Raw genomic sequence first — 15,716 nt, 5'->3', positions numbered from 1 at the left:
ACAAGCAAAAGGCTGCCAAAGCTCTTGCACATCACCATGCTGAAGAAGCTTCCTACAGGCTTCAGTAAAGAAACCCCCCCCCAAACTAAAAAACGAGACAAAGCCCCCAACAAAAACACACAACACACGGCACAGAGCCTCTGACCCCGCGTGTCTGGGGAGCACGTCCCAGCTCCCACCGACCTGACCGACCGCTGAGGGCTCGGCCAGGAGGCTGCAGCAGGGACCAGGAGGGACTCTCCGAACACCCACACCCGGAATTCCAGAGCATCCCCCGGGCACACCCCGAGGGACTGAACTGGCCTCGGTGCAGCAGCCACAGCGCGGGGACTCTGCCCTGCTGCCCGCGGCCTTGTGCAAGGGCACGTGGGGAGGCTGGAGATCTCAAACCGTGCTGCTCCCTTCAGAGGGACACCCCAGATCAAGGCAGCTCTGACTCACCTCGTGTACGAGCTTATCCACGCAACAAGTGACAACATTCTACAAGCACTTAAATTCAAAACGAAGATAAACAGGTACCACAAAATTGTTTCCCTTTATACCATGAAAAAAAGCATTAGACTAGGCCATATTCTGTCTTTAGGAGCAATCATTTCCAGTGCTGGACTTACCAAGAGGTGCTGTTGGTTTTGCCTTCTTGGCTGGAGCAATATCGTCTGGTTTGGACTCTGAGAAGGAAGCTGTTCTGCTTGGTGCTGGAGTCTGAAAGATTCAGAAGCCCAAGTCAGTAAGGGACGGTGCCACTGCGGCCCGGAGCAGGCAGGGGGGATGGCCACTCTGGCTATGCTAGGCTACAAAGAAAACCAAAGGTAATTCTCAGGTAGGCCCATTTCAGTCAAGTGAGGGAAAACTCCTAAATGACCAAGGTCCCAGCAGATGCAAGAGTCACACTCTTGGTTTTGATGGGTCACGTTTCTGCAGGAGCGAGGTGGATGTTGGGAGGGATGTTGGGGTGATAAACCACGCAGGCAGAGCCCCTTCAGTTCCCCAGAGCTTTGCACAAATACGACAGTGGCCAAGATCCGTTTCCTGCCTGCTTGGACAGGGGAAGCTGCCTTCAGGAGCTTCCCCCTTCTCAGGGGAGAAGGACTCACCGAGGGGCTGCCGCTGGCGTTGAGGAGGAAGTTGGCGGTGTGGGCTGCGGCCGGCGGCTGGTTGGGGATGGGCCGGTGGCCCAGCGCCATGCCCACGATGGCGGTCATGTGCGTCTCCGTGCCGAAGACGTGGATGGGGATCCCCGTGGTCTTCCCTGCGTGTGCACACAAGAACAGTGAGCCTCGGCGGGGAGCCTCTGCCGAAGGGGGCCCTTAACCCTGGCAAGGCTCAGCAGCAAGCAGCTGGGAGGAACAAGATGCGAGAACAAAACTTAAGGAAAGGGTTGGTCCTTACCAACTTCTCCCATGACACGTAATCCTTCCTGGTAGTTGGGGCCTCCTCTTCGCACAAAGATCCTCACCTCGTGCTCCTTCAGAGGGCCTTGGTAATCCTTAATTGCTCTCACGATGCCCTAAAAGAAACACAGAGGAGAGGTGAGCTGGGCAGCCCGACGCTCACCCCGTCCCCCTGAGCTGGGAGGGTGCTCGGGGCTGACGACTGGGGCGTTTGCTGACGCTCCTGCGTAGTCACTTACTTTAAAAGTAGCTGCTACGTTGGTGAAGTTGGCAATGCTGCCTCCAATGATCAGGATTTTACCTGAGGGAAGAAACATGCATAAAACTGTTTTAAGAGCGCAGCGTACTGTGAGATCATGAAGCAGTTTTGGACATAAAGTGCAACAATGCAGCAGTTCAGGCTAGCCAATAGTTTGCAGTAAGTTGTGTTTAGCAGAGCCTGGAAGGTAAGAGCTTTTTAATCAAGCAAGAATTTTTCCACTAAGAATCAATCAAGCCACATTTGCTCCCGTTTCTGAAACAAGAGCTGACAGAAACGCATCCCCATTGCACTCGGAAGGCAGCAGTACATTAAAAGCTCTGCCAGGGAGGTCTAAGCATAGCAACAGCCCAGATTTGTTCAGTTTTTTGCCCCCGTACGCAGCTGAGCGGCTCTGGAATTGCAGTGACTCCCTTACCTTCAGGGTGCTTCTCTCGTGTCATGAGGGAGAGAATAGTCTTAGCATAGTCATAGGTCTGCTGCTCACTTGGGGCTCCCGAGTACTCCCCATAGTTAGCCAGTTCATTCACCCCCCCCAGGTCACAAATGGTGTCACTGTGAGGAAAGAAAGGAGTTATTTAAGGGATTAGTTATAATTTTGGAGTCACTGTAAAAGTCTTAATAAAGCGTTCCAAATCCCTGTGAAAGTGGGACTTGTAACAGAGAGAGGACACTGCCTGTGGAAAACAAAGCTGCTCTCTCGGTGCCAGTCGTGGTCAATCCTGTTATGCTCCCTAGATATGATGGGAACTCGGTGACTACCACAGCAACGATATTACCATGAAGAGCTTCCAGCCAGCTTGTTCCTTTCCAAGTCATAAAGAAACCGTATCTCAACCTCCCAGAATGAAATTATCTCTAAGGGACGCTACACTCCACAGCCTGGGGAGAAATCTGCACAGCATCTTCATTTGGAGGAGGTCCCCAGCAGTCACGGTGTGGGAAAGATCGCTTTAGAAGAGTCTCCCTTCCAGAGGCTACATCAATTATTTTCTTCCAGCAGTGTGAATGCACCCCCCTCTCCAGAAACCTTGTTCCTGTTACCTGTAAACCACAGAGGCACCACCGCCAGCCACCATGGTCCAGATCCTGCCCTTGGGGTTGAGAATGGTGAGCTTCAGGCTGGCTCCACTCTTCGCGTCCAGATCAGCGATGTAGGCTTCCTGCAGACAGAGCAGCACAGTCTAACTTCCTTCCTCAGCCTCCTTTTCCAAACCAGAGGGTTCGCAGTGCTGGGCCCATCTGGACATGCAGAGCTCCCACACCTCCCGTCAGCTCCGAGGGGGGAGCAGGACGACAAACACCGTCTTTGTAAGGGACAGAGACCCAGCTCCAGCCCGCAGGGGCCAGGGCTGATCTGTGCTGGGCGTTCTCCAAGACACAACACCGAAACGGGACCGGATCTAGAGAGCTTGCACCCTTCTCTGTAACAAATTCCAAGGGGATCAACCTGAGCATACACTCACATTTTGATTCTTTCTTGGGAAAAAAAAATAGTCAGACCCTCCAAAGAATATGTTGCCTGATAAGGCCTGCTGGTTTGTCTCCTGCTTGTCCCAGGTGAAGTCACAAGGGATTGCTAGAAATAAACCTGATATTACTTCATTTGCAGAGTGCAGATCCAGAAGCAGATTTTTCCTGTCTGCACATGAAACACTTTGGCAACGCAGGCGAGCGTCGGCTGTGTTTCACTGAGCTGCAGCACGCTGGCCTTCCACGGACGGGGGCCCTTCCCTCCGCTGCCCAGCCAGCCCTGGGAAGCTCCAGGGCTTCACGGTTCCACATACAACAGTCACAGAATCTGAACTGAAAAGTCTTGTTCTGACCTTTTCCGCAGACTGAGACTAGAGGAAAATTTTTTTTTTTTTTTAAATCAACACACCCATGGCCACAGACTCTGGCTGTGTGGCAGCCAAGAATGTAATCACCGAGAGCGCTGTAATTTGGCTCAACATGGTGTTCCTGTATCAGTGTGCCTGCCTGGTGAGAAGCACTTCATTGGGAGTTCATTAAAATTCTCAGCAAAGACACTGCCACAGTAACCTTCAGTGACTTGCAGAGGGATGATTCAGAGACACAAAAAACTGAACTAATCCTTTTAAGAGCAAATTGAGTTAAGTGCTGGCATCCAGCAAGCTACATGGAGAGAAATGGCTAAATGGATTTCCTGGCCATGTTACAAAAACCTTCCCCAGCTGAAGCACAGTTGTAATTATTAAAAAGTCAGGACAGAAATCCTTTTGGAAAGAGTAGAACAGTCACCTGAAACAAGTAACAGAACAGTTAAGGAGAGCACTCTACTTCCAGCAGCTCTTGAAGCTGCTGGGGGGCTCTGCAGGGAGCAGTGCTTGTGCAGCCGATAGTCTGGACCCAGGGAATTCTGAGAGGGAACGGGCACTTCTGCCTTTACAACAAGTCTGCCTGCAGGCCGCTTCGTGGTCATCACTTCTCAGGAAAACAGGTATATTAACATCTTCTTACTCCGAAGTCTGAGAGATGGTAACTTTCTCTGGATTCATACTCACATGCAGACTTTGCACACAACTTCTACTCTCGGAAACAATAACTGAAACATGAGGGAGCATCAGCTGCCAGGAGGCAGCCAATAACCAGCGCTCCCACAAAAAATAACGATGCTGACAGGGCAGCAGTGCAGGCAAGAACCATGTAAGACGGAGTGTACAAGTACAGAGCTTTGGCGCGGGGCTGAATGAAGTTAAATATAAGCCTCCATTTAAAAAAGAGTCAATTCTGAATTAAAGAACTGAAACAACACCCAGGCAGAGATGGAAAACAACTGCAGTTCCGAGCGTGACTGTGGGAAGTGCTAGCGCTACAGCAACCTGTACAGAGCTTGCACGGGCTCTCCGCATGGGTGGCAACACCGGGGTACTTGAAACACGGCCACAAAGCCCCCAGGAGAGGAAAACCTCAGTGCCACGGACACAGAAGCAACGAGGAATTAATCCTGTATCCACAACAAAGGGATTTGGGCCAGAGGGGGATGTTACTTGCCTCTGGGTAAGCTTCCCTGCCAAAGGGAGGGGGGAACTCCACATCCCCCCATTTCACTTTGCAGATGTAGTCAGCAGTTGCGTCAATCTTCGCGGCCAAATCCAGGATGTAGACACCATCCTTAGTCACCACTGCATTTGAAAAAAGTACCAGAATTAGCTCTGTTTTATACAGAGACATGCATTACAGACTTATAAAATCTGACACCATACATCGATCATCACAAAATCTAGGCCACCTTTGTTCCCCTTCCTCCACATAGGTCATTTAATTGTATTTACCAAACCCTGAGAGTTTCCTTCAGAATTAACTAATGACCATGGTCACGGACCAGGCCCTGGCTCAGGTGCTCTTCTGTTCTGATCCAACAGAGCAATTTTTATGTTTTTCAGTTCAGACTGAATTTTCCATTTCCACCAGGAAATGAAGTAGCAGAGAGCACCTGCAGTCCTCATTTTGGATTCACTCAGCTAATAGCTCCAGGGCACGTCACAGCCACTTCTGTACTTTTGCATGTCACCTGGCACGGTTGCAAACTACGTAACACAGAGAAGGATAAAGTACACATTTCATTCTTCTAGAACAGAAAGTCCCGCTCCCCAAAGTGTCTGTTACCTAATGGATTGATCTCGAGGTATGTGAAATACAGATCTTCATAAAGGTTGAACAGGCCACAGATGAAGCTCGCCAAGATGCTGTAAAAAAATTCAACACAAGTTCATTAGAGCAGCCAGATACAACGCACAGCCTGCTCTGCCTCATTTATATTAGCAGCAATCTGCAAATCTACTCTGTATCAATTTCTTTCATTCTCATTCATCTTCTCTGGAAGAAGCCTCGGTGATGACTCAAGGAAAGACAGACCTTGATGACTCATCTTAATTACACTCCAGCAAACTGCTGAGAATACAGTTGCTCACAACTGTCATAGATGTTCAGTCTGATTAATCTCACCAAGAGACAGCAATGCATCATTGTCTCTCAGTCAGATACACATCTTGGTCAGAACTAAGTTTGGTTAGCTGGGATGGGGAAGAGGCTGCAACAAACTAGATTAGTGACAGGCTGCTTCAGAGCTGAACAATGCCAGCAGTGATTGTGTTATGTTTGGAAAAATCATGACTCATGTTAAGATAACTAGGTCTAGGCATCTAATTAAAGGAGATGCAGAAGAAGCTTTGAGATCTACAGACAAGCTGGCAGTAAGCGTAGGAATAGCAAGAGAACACCTTCTTGGGCTAGGCCGGAGTAAGGAGAGCACATTTCCGAGTTAGCAGTCAGATTCACAGCTTATCACCTATTCTGCTAAATAAATGAAACTCTTCACTGCTGGCACAAAGGATGGAAATTCAGTACGTGTCTCTAACATCTCAGAGGTCAAGACTTCAGCAGACTGAGGCTGTCAAGGCTCAAAGCACCGTGACCACTGGGAGTTTCCCAGGCGGCTCGGATGAGGTCAGGGAACTTGGATTTAGGATGCGCGGCGTGTTCCCGAGAGCAGCAGCAAGGGCAGGAGGGGAGGCTTGAGGGTGAAACGGAACGAGGGGATGTTGCACTCAAATAGAGGAGCTTCTGGGTGCCTGGCTGTGCCCGGAACTGCGCATCTGTACTTACTCCTTTTTATTTGCTGGCGCGTGCTGCAGGAGGTATTTCTTTACATCCGACTCATCGAGCTTTTCATCCACCGCCACAAGCAACTTCTGAGCTTTGGCATCAACGTCTCCCACATCCACCCCCCCTTCGTGATGGAACAGTACGTAGTCTCCCTCCCGGGCAGCGTATATGCACACGTAGAACTCTTCCTCCTGCACAGACCCGGGCACAGACGTTAGCGAGAAGACCCTGAAGAAGATGCTCTTGCAGCAACGCCAGGGAAGGGGCAACCGAGCCCACGGCTACGCCTGCCAAGGGGGAGCGGCGCTGGAGTGGCCCGGAGGCTCCTCGGGCTCCTACAGGCTGTGCTGGTGGGAGGGGGAGCAGCGGGGCCCAGAGGGCTTCGTCCTGGCAAAACACGCCAGGGACAACACTTCCCATTTCTGGGGAGAACCACTCCCATCGTACACAACCGCAGAGCAAACCAGGGGCCTTTCCTGCGCCCACTGGAAGCGCCTTACCTTGGGTAACTATGCCCTTTCCGCGAACCACGGCGGGGTGGGAGTGTTTCACCAGCACAAACTGGGGTGTCACACACCAACAGCTTGTTATCCGCCCTCGGGAGGGGCGATTCAAGGAGCAGCCAGCTGCCTTGACCAGCACCTCGGACCCTCTCTGGTGCTCTGCAGCCTCCTCCCAGCAGAGTCACAGCGACCACCGTGACTGTTAACAGCTCTCGCCACACGCTCGACACTGTCAGCCCAGCAGCGCCCTCCCAGACTTCTGCTTCCTCCCCTCTATCAATCCATCTACGCTGCATGCAAGTCAGAGCCCATTTAAAAGCACTTTTTAATGCTTTATTTGGTAGACTAACCTGTTTGTGAGGGACGAAGGGTTCAATCAGAAAATTCTTCAGGATTCCCTTAGCATTAGCAATCTGTAGGCAGAAAACAAGACAAACACAATAAATGCTTGTCCAATATCCACATTTATGAGAGTATAAGACAAGCTTTGAGAACTTAATCAACACTGCTCTAAAATCACTTCCTCCCCAGCACCTCGCCGCTGCGTTTCCTGGGGAACCAAACTCCCTCTCCAGCATCAAGCAGTGTCAGTGCCAGACACGCTGCTCTACCGCTCCAGGACATCTGAGCTTCCCAGGTCCCAGGAGCCCGTCACCTTCCCCCTTCCTACCAGGGCACGTTACCCCAGAGCAGCTGCTTTCCATCTCCTGTCCCGGAGAAGGCACCCGCACAGAGCGCTGCTCACTGCGGCACGGAACGCCGTGGCCTGAGCTGCTTCTTGGAGCTTTGAAAAAAATCAGAAGTGAGGGAACCCCTGAGCCAGACGGGGAGTGGCAGGAGCCAAGGCCTCTGCCCAGCACTTGCCTGGAACTGGTGTCAGTGAGCACGGAAAGCAGGAGAACCCTTCAGCCTCTTCCTGCAGGGACAGAAGCTACAGCAAGGCCCCAGGAACCGTCCTGTGCAGGCACTTCCCTGCTATCCCACCCCGAGTTTCCTGGCTCAAGGGACGCTCCGGCACAGCCCACGGGACAGACCCGCTGCTCCTGCAGGAGCAAAGGTCACCGGTGACAAGTCCCGGACACGTCCTTCCCTCAGAGGCGGTGCCTGCCTTACGCTAAAGCAGCGATTTCAGCGCCCATCAGTCTCCAAGATGCAGTTGCCTGCTCTTTGATAACGGCCTCGGGGCAAGCCTCAGGGGCCCGGCGGCACGGCCCGGGGCTGGAGCCAGCAGCAAACCCATCCCAGCAGGGCCGGGGCAGCAGAACGGCACCGGCTCCCGCACCGCGGGCGCCGGGGTGCCGCTGGCATTGCGGCGTCACTCCCAGGAGAATAAACACGACAGGCCAGCACGGAGTTAAAATAAGGACTTGAAGTAACACTCAGTCATCAGCCAAAACCCAGTGGCTGGCTGCAGTAAGAGGATGATTTTATGACAGCTTTTATACTTGTTAAATCTGCCGTGGGCATGCAAGTGAAGCAGCTGCGCCAAGCGGATGCAGCACCTGAGCTGTCAGCCACTGACCCCCAGGTGGAAGGGATTTCCAAACTGGTACCAATTCCCTACTAACGCCCTGCACAGACCCGGAGAGCAGAGGGTAACGTCACGGTGTGTCGTTAGCGGTGCTCCTTTACCAGCAGGAACCACACACGTGGGACCGTTTCCCACTCACGCTGGCGCCAGCGTAACGCGTGTTCTAGACTGCGATGGCCCAGAGGGGTACCTGGGATAACTGGGACAACTGGGATAACTGGGATACCTGCCCGGCTGCTCCCGCCATGCAGGCAGGCACACAAGGCAGAGCGAGAGTCTCACGGTTTCGTTGCGAAGCAGCACTCACCGTGGTTTCTTGGCCCAGACGCTGTTTGAGCCAAACCTTCACCTGATCCAGAGTGAGGTTAATCCCAACCAGTCCGAGCTTCCCACGTCTCTTTATTAGCTGATCTGGCTTCACCACTAAACGCTACAACATTGCGCAAGAGATTAAAAGAAAGAAGCATTAGAAAGTGATTTTGGTGGAGCGATTCTCTGCAGATGGTGAAACAAAAACCGAACTAAGTTCTGTACCGCAAATGTCCTTGCGGAATTTCTTTAATCTCTTGGCAAACCCATCTCCTGGTACAATATGCCTAGAGGTATTTTTACACTGTAGTTTGAGAAGAGCTGCCTTATTTCTACTCGGGATACATATTTCTGCTGAGTATACATCAGAGACCGAGGTGACAGTCTGTGTCGGCTTTTTCTGATGAACTTTGATAACTCTTCCACAGCAGCTGTTAGGATGGGGTATATGTACTCATTTTCTGTACAAAAAGCAAGCTGAAAAGCGTACAGCATCCCATCAGTTTTGCAAACCGTCTTGGTAAGATGCATCACGAAATCCGCATTTCCCTGAGCAGAGGCTCCTCAGGAGGAACTGTGAGAGCCGGCTGCTCACAGAGCCCCCGCGGTCACCACACGCTCTGCCTGCGGGGCTGGCTGGGGCCAGGGGCACCCACATTTTAGTGGTGTGGCTCTTTATAAGATACCTAGGAAGAGCTCTCCATGGGTAACACACCTATCTCTAGCTTGTAAATATTTTTTTTTTTTAAATAGAAATGGGTGCCATTCTCCTGGTATGTCCTGAACCTCAGCAACATACAGCGCAGAGTCAGACCACAACACGCTGCAGTTCAGAACACTGATCGTGGTCTCTCTGCTGGGCCCTGTAGCCCTTTCCAGCACTACGGAACTCTGCCCTGAAGGACAGAGAGCAGCCTTGCTCCCTTCTGGCTTTCTGCTCGTCTTCTGAGAAGCACTGCTGATGCCTTCCTGCAGTTCCACTCACGCACTTGAGTACGGAACATTTAATTACTTACTGCAGGACTTCCATCAGTCAGTGGAGGACTGTGAAACATTCGTGTTCTACCAGCCAATGGCTTAATATAATTGATGACTGGAAAGGAGCCAGCTTGAGCCACTAATAAAAAGAGCTCTGGATACGTTTTCTCTATAGAAAGTTCATGGCTATGAAAAGTAAAGAGATATAAAAGATCGTGCATAGAAAAAGCAAAAAATGAAGTTTTCCCTGACATGCTGCTTGGACGCAGGAAACCTAAGCAGTGTCCTGACTGGGCGTAAAAGCCAGCCGTGGAGAAAGCACCCCTTGTTACAGAAAGTAAGGGCTTGGGAACGGGGACTGGCAGCTCAAGAGACCTGCTTGCTCTAAATTCGCCTCATTTACCTTCTGTGTGGTTATTAACAGCTTCTTGTCTGCAGATATCTCTGCTCATGCGTTTCACAGTCCTTAAAGGAATTTTATAATCAGGCTTCCTAGAAGGCGATACACCAGCCCTGAAGCAAGGCCTGCTTCTCTGTCGGTGCTGCACACGAACGCGGCAGAGCAGCAGCAGCGCCCAGTCCCGCGGGAGAGGTCCGGAGCACAGCGCTGCTCGCGGGCAGAGGCTGGCTCGGGGTCGGGCTCCTTACCTCGCTCAGAAGCCAAGGGTGGTCCTGGGTGAGCCGTGCCCAGTCGGTGGCCGGGGTGACTCGGGCATACTTGAAGCGGTTCTGGATGGCAGAGGACGTGCAGATGTACTTATACAAGAACTCCTTCCCCGTCTGCTCGGAGATGGCTTTGGCTGACATGGCTACCTAGTCTGAATTGAGAGAAAAAAAGGAAAAGAAAAAGAAAAAAGCAATCAGGAACAGAGTCTGGTTCTCTCAGAAAACTCCCAAGCACCCAACGCAGAACCAAAGCAAACACAGAGCTGGGGCTGCGTTGTCTCCCCATCATAAATAGGGCTGTAAAAGTCACCCAATAAACAAGAACTGTTCGTGTTGCTTAAATCCTCTGCCCCATCCCAGCACCCCGAACAGTGTTTTGGTCCAGCCTTGCCTGCAGGGAAAGGTGTAATCCTTGCAGCCTGTCCCAGCCACACCGTGCCTTTAGCAAACCTGCCAGCTCTGAGCACCCCCAGGTCTAGGGGAGCGCCCAGCTGGGGCGGCTCGTCTCAGACCCCACAGCACCCCACGCTGCTGCTGTGGGACCCCCGTAACACACCCACCACTTTAGTTCAGTACCAGGGAGCGACAAGGCGACAGGAGAGGAAAACCCTCCCTCGCACTTGTTTGCTTATGGCATGCCACATTTCCAGTCCGAGCCTGGCTGCAGGCAAAGCAGCAACCCCCCCACCCCTTGTTCTAAAGGGAAGGGAAAACGTTGCCCATGTTACCAAAAGCAGAACACATTCACACTGCTGCTTTTGTTCGTTTGTTTCAGAACCTAGATGTCTTGGAAGCAGGTTCACACCCTACAGAATAACATGGTCAAGACAACGAAGATTAAGGTTAGACACTTCGAGGGGGGGCGTGTTTTGAAAAAAACAATTTTTTAAAAAATCCTAATTTCAGGCCTTCTCTTTTTGTATTCTAAACTGACATAAGCAAATCATTTCTGATCTCAAGGCTGCAACTTTTCTTTCCTATATGCAGCAACAGCCATAGGTGTCAAAGATGCATTTATTTTTAGCTGCAATAAACATTTATTTAAAAGAATACTTCATCCCAGTGAACCTGTCTGCATGTGTCACATATCAGAACTGAGACTTGTGATCAACCAGAGGTCAACAAGCGATTTTGATTTTTTTGAGGGGTCAGACTGCTGACAGAGAAGCTTGAGCAGCGGCTCCTGCCGCATTCTGAGTGACTGGAGGTCACCCAGCACAGCCAGCGTGGCAGGAAACTCAAAAAGCACAATTGGGATGGGTTCTGGGAGAGCTGCAGAGCAGGAGGGCACCAAGGCAGAAAAGAAGAGCTCAGATCCACCCGAGTATCTGGAGAGTGAAGCATGTGAAGGGCTCAGTAAGGCGGACTGCCGATGCCATCACAGAATAGACACCCCACTTATCACCCACAGAGGGAAACAGTTTAAAAATTCCACAGTTATTTCTTGTGCTACTGTCCGGGTAATCACCAATAGCAATCAACTGAGTTATTCATCCTATAAGCAAGCACGGAATATGCTGGGGAATAATTAACCATCATGAGAAATAAAGACCTTTTTCCCTAGAGCAGGAAGAAAGCGGTTTGGTCTGTTCTCCCCCCAGTACACAAACTATTTATTCTGCAGAAAAACGTAGCAGGAGGCAGGCAGCGTGCTCTGTGTGCCTCCAGATGTAACAGGTTGGACAAAGCAAGTGCTGTTACTGAAAGCTGTTAACTAGGCTTAAGGACCGGCAGTCGAGTTTGCTGCTAACATCTTCTCAAATGCAGTTCCAGTGTCAAAATAGAAAAGGAGAAGCTACAGAAAGGGCAAAAAATGTTAAAACCGGTGTTCCTGCTTTCAGAGAATTATTGTTATGTAAAACTCCAACACGATTGCAGCTTCCAGTTTAAGCCCATTTCCAAACAGCACCAGACCACAGTTCTGAAGCACGCTGTCTTTCTTCTTAGAATCAAACCCCCATTCTTGTCACCACAAACACTTGCACCTAATACTCAGTCTGCTAAAAATACCCCCCCCTTTGTCTTTACTGCCCCAGTACCGAAGCCATCCCAGCCTGAGGAGAGGGGAGCTCCTGTGAACGCGCCAGAGGAGACCAAGCACATTCTGTCCGGCGCTGGGAAGCAGGGACGGAGGGACACAGCCCCCCATGCCGCCCACCCCCCGGCCCCCTTCAACCTGACAGCCCCCGCAAGCGCCACCCGAGGCTGCTGCGTTACCTCCACCTGCTCTCCAAGAGACATTCTAAAACACATCTGTGCAGAGATGCTGTGGGAATAGTTGTCTCAGAGAAACACTGAGAGCCACTGGATTGGGTCAGGGCCTGGGGCTACTCGTTCTCTAGTAACTTTAGAAGGAGCCCAGAACTTCCCCTGGGTGCTGCTCCCACCAGCTCCCTGTCACACCATCGGTTTTAAAGTAGTTATCTCAAGGCAAGGATTTATGCGCAGCTATCGGGAAACAAATAACAGCAGCAGCGTTGGAAGAGGAAGCAGAGCCAGCGAAGGGGAAATTCTGGGTCCCAGTGGGCGCCCACAGCATTGGAGGAGTCCCTGTGTGACCTCCCGCGGCAGGCTGCCGTTCCGCCTCTAGGCCAAGCACAGAGAAACGCTCATCTCCTCTCGGTGTCAAACCAGCGCAGCTTTCCAGAGGATGGGAACTGCGACTGGAAGGAGAGAGGGAGCGGAGGGGGCAAAGGCGCCCTGCACGGGTGAGCAGGGGGCGCTGCGGGGGGCCGTGCGCTCCGCGGGCTGCAGACGCGGCTGCTGGGGCTCCCGGAGCCGGCGGGTGTTCGGACAAAATCCTCCTGGTGACTGCAGCTCTCTGCCCATCTTCACCCTGCATGTGCCATGGAACCGGAGGAGCGTAGGCTGTGTTGTAATCCACAGTAAAAATCCAGAGGTTAGCAGAGCTGCTCCGACTGCTTCATCTTCGTTAGCGAGGAAGCTGCAGGGGACAGGACGGTTCGTCTGCTGGAAGCCAACCAGGGCTCGCTGCATCAGACTAAAGAGTCTCAAGGTTTGCAGAACTGGTTTGCATCTACCCTCTGCTAACTGTGGATCAGTGTCATGGTACCGCTCTGAGACAGCTTTCTTCTTAATTCTGTGTCAAAAGCACAGCCAGAAAGAGCCTGCCAGCTTCTCTGACCAAAAGCCGACAGCTTTACCCCATGGTCAGCCAGCCACAGGCTGGCTACAGAGGAAGACTTTCCAAAGCTACAGAAGTGGGTGTACATTGGGCTAGTAGTTGGCAGAGCTGTAAGAAAAGAAACCCCAACCTTAATTCCCACAAACACCACCCTGCTCCCTTGTCTTCCCAGCTGCACACACACAGCCCACAGTAAGTCATCTGTAGTGTAGCGCTGAAAACTTTCCATCACGATTTTTGCTTTAAAGCAGTGCTATTTCCTAGAGCAAATCCTGCTCCCGAGTTACCTGCAGCTATTTATTTTGCTTGGTAGGAAGCTGGAATACCTTTGCTTTCAAAGCCCTTAGAAACCCACCACTGCCTACTCTACAATATGCCAAAGGCCAGTCCCAGAGAAAGAGCGTCACATCTCACTGCAGAAGCAGCAGATGGAGAAAAGAAAATGGCAAATGTATTTCTTAAAAAAAAAAAAGCCCTAAGTATTTTTGATTTCTCCAGGGTGACACAGAGCCCCCAAACAATATTGCAGCTCTTCAGTCCACATTTACAAACTCAAACAATCAAGCTGATGCTGGTTATGCCAATGACCAAGATGTAATCATCTGCAATTGCAGGAAACTGGACCCAAGACATCCCTCAGGTCTTATTAAAAACAGCCTTGTATAAAAAAAAAAAGTCAGTGGGAACAACAGTGACGTACATGGGATTGCTTAAACCTGAAGGACACAGAACGCAGGGGCACGGTACTGTGAGGTTGCTCATCTCCCAAACTTCACTGGCCCCCTTTATGCCACTACATTCTGCTGCTCCCCCTTTCTCTGCCCATTTCATCACCTCATTTTTGCAATAACACTGCTGGGGTAAAGACAGAAAACCTAGAGGATTATTACAGTAGCAGTAGATGGAAAATGACAAAATTCTCGTGTCATGGCAACAGAAGAGCAGGAATGAGGCTGTTCTGCCCTATCTGGCCGGGGTTCGCTGAGACATTTCCTGATCAGTAGCAAGTCTTTAATCACGCCCCCACTCAGTTTTTCCACTGGTCCAACCCTGCCTTTCTCATGGGATAGACAGCACAAAACAACTGCTTCCGTCTGCTGAATTGGTAAGCTAGAAATCAGCAGGAAAAGAAAAAAATCCATAGAGCATCAGCAATTCCGGGCTGTATGTGCTCGTGCAGGTCCCTCATCAATCAGAGAGACATAACGAGAGCAGACTCCGAACTCAAACACGGAGCAGCAGCGGGACTGCAAGTCACCAGAGGGGCAGAATCTCTGCAGTTTGCCCAAGAACGAGGCAGGTCAGGACTCCCACCCGCCAGGGATATCCTGCTTTCAGTCGTGCTTAGCACCTGCACACCAACCAGTGCCGACGAGGGCAACGGGTGCACTCTGAGGAAAAACAGAGGGTGCGCACAGAAGGAAAAGAATCCCTTTCTCTGTACCACGCACAAGCTGCAGGGCAGCGTTCTCTTTTACTGATTGACTCCCAGACACTGCTCTGCCCGTGATTCATCGGGCAGGGCTGAGCTGCAGTTTTCTTAGGACTTTAGGCCCCAGACCTTGCAATGACCACACACAGTGGTAGATTCACGTCAGCAGCACAAAAGGCCTTTCCAGTCTGCTCTTAATGCGTAAGCTCCGCTGCACAAGGTTTAGGATAGGGGCAGATAGAATTAGCAGTTTCTGACCCATAAGGCCTCTCTGGCTGCCCGGGATGATTCGCTGGTCATCCCACGAGCTCGAGTGCACCATGAGAGCCCTTCGGCTCCAGCTGTTGGGAGCTGCCCTGCCCGCTCCTCTGGGGGGGATGGACACGGGCTGGCTCCGGCCAAACCTGCCGAGGGAAAGGCAAGCTACTGCCGCTTTAAAGCGCCTTCCACAGCACCTGCTCTGAACTCTTCAGTTAAAATGCAACGGTCACAGGACAGTTCGGGTTAGAAGGGCCCTCGGGAGGGCCCCGAGTCCGACCTCAAGCTCACGGCAGGCTCGGCTCCGAGGCAACCGCGTCACGAGGACCCTTCGCGCCTCTGAAGCACGGGGCCCTCACGCAGAGGGAAGAACTGCTGAAGGGATGTCATGAACCCAGTCTTGGCTTGACAAGCGGGTTACTGGTGTAAGAATAAGTCATTTCAGAAAGGGTCACTGATGTCCATGAACGATTTGTGTTAATTTACTGGGGCTCTAAACCAAACAGCCTCCCTGCAACACATCAGAGACCTTTACATCATCATCCACACCCACTGATTTAACAAGGGCTGGGTTTCAGCCTTCACTAGTGAGTCCAGAGCAAGTAAGAAATGGAT

General features: G+C 51.5%; 1 protein-coding gene across 4 annotated transcripts in view; it reads right to left on the bottom strand.

Moving 5' to 3' along the window:
* The window catches only part of ACLY (ATP citrate lyase), an 89,669-nt gene that overhangs the window by 71,595 nt on the left and 2,358 nt on the right, over positions 1-15,716 (bottom strand). For 3 of the 4 annotated variants that reach the window (XM_074927041.1, XM_074927038.1, XM_074927040.1), the window contains exons 2-13: positions 10,249-10,418; positions 8,621-8,743; positions 7,133-7,195; positions 6,280-6,470; positions 5,281-5,360; positions 4,662-4,796; positions 2,695-2,809; positions 2,069-2,205; positions 1,631-1,692; positions 1,390-1,507; positions 1,095-1,249; positions 612-702 (exon numbers count right to left, since the gene is read on the bottom strand). In XM_074927041.1, coding sequence (XP_074783142.1) covers positions 612-702; positions 1,095-1,249; positions 1,390-1,507; positions 1,631-1,692; positions 2,069-2,205; positions 2,695-2,809; positions 4,662-4,796; positions 5,281-5,360; positions 6,280-6,470; positions 7,133-7,195; positions 8,621-8,743; positions 10,249-10,407 — 1,429 coding nt within the window. In that variant the 5' untranslated portion in view covers positions 10,408-10,418. Of the gene's footprint in view, positions 1-611; positions 703-1,094; positions 1,250-1,389; positions 1,508-1,630; positions 1,693-2,068; positions 2,206-2,694; positions 2,814-4,661; positions 4,797-5,280; positions 5,361-6,279; positions 6,471-7,132; positions 7,196-8,620; positions 8,744-10,248; positions 10,419-15,716 lie in introns of all 4 variants that reach the window. The other variant, XM_074927039.1, reaches the window with a different exon arrangement.

This window comes from Athene noctua, chromosome 25 (genome assembly GCF_965140245.1).
Source record: "Athene noctua chromosome 25, bAthNoc1.hap1.1, whole genome shotgun sequence".
Classification (NCBI taxonomy): Eukaryota; Metazoa; Chordata; class Aves; order Strigiformes; family Strigidae; genus Athene; species Athene noctua.
The sequence above is the reverse complement of the archived record's forward strand: the minus strand, read 5'-3'. Positions and strand labels throughout refer to the sequence as shown.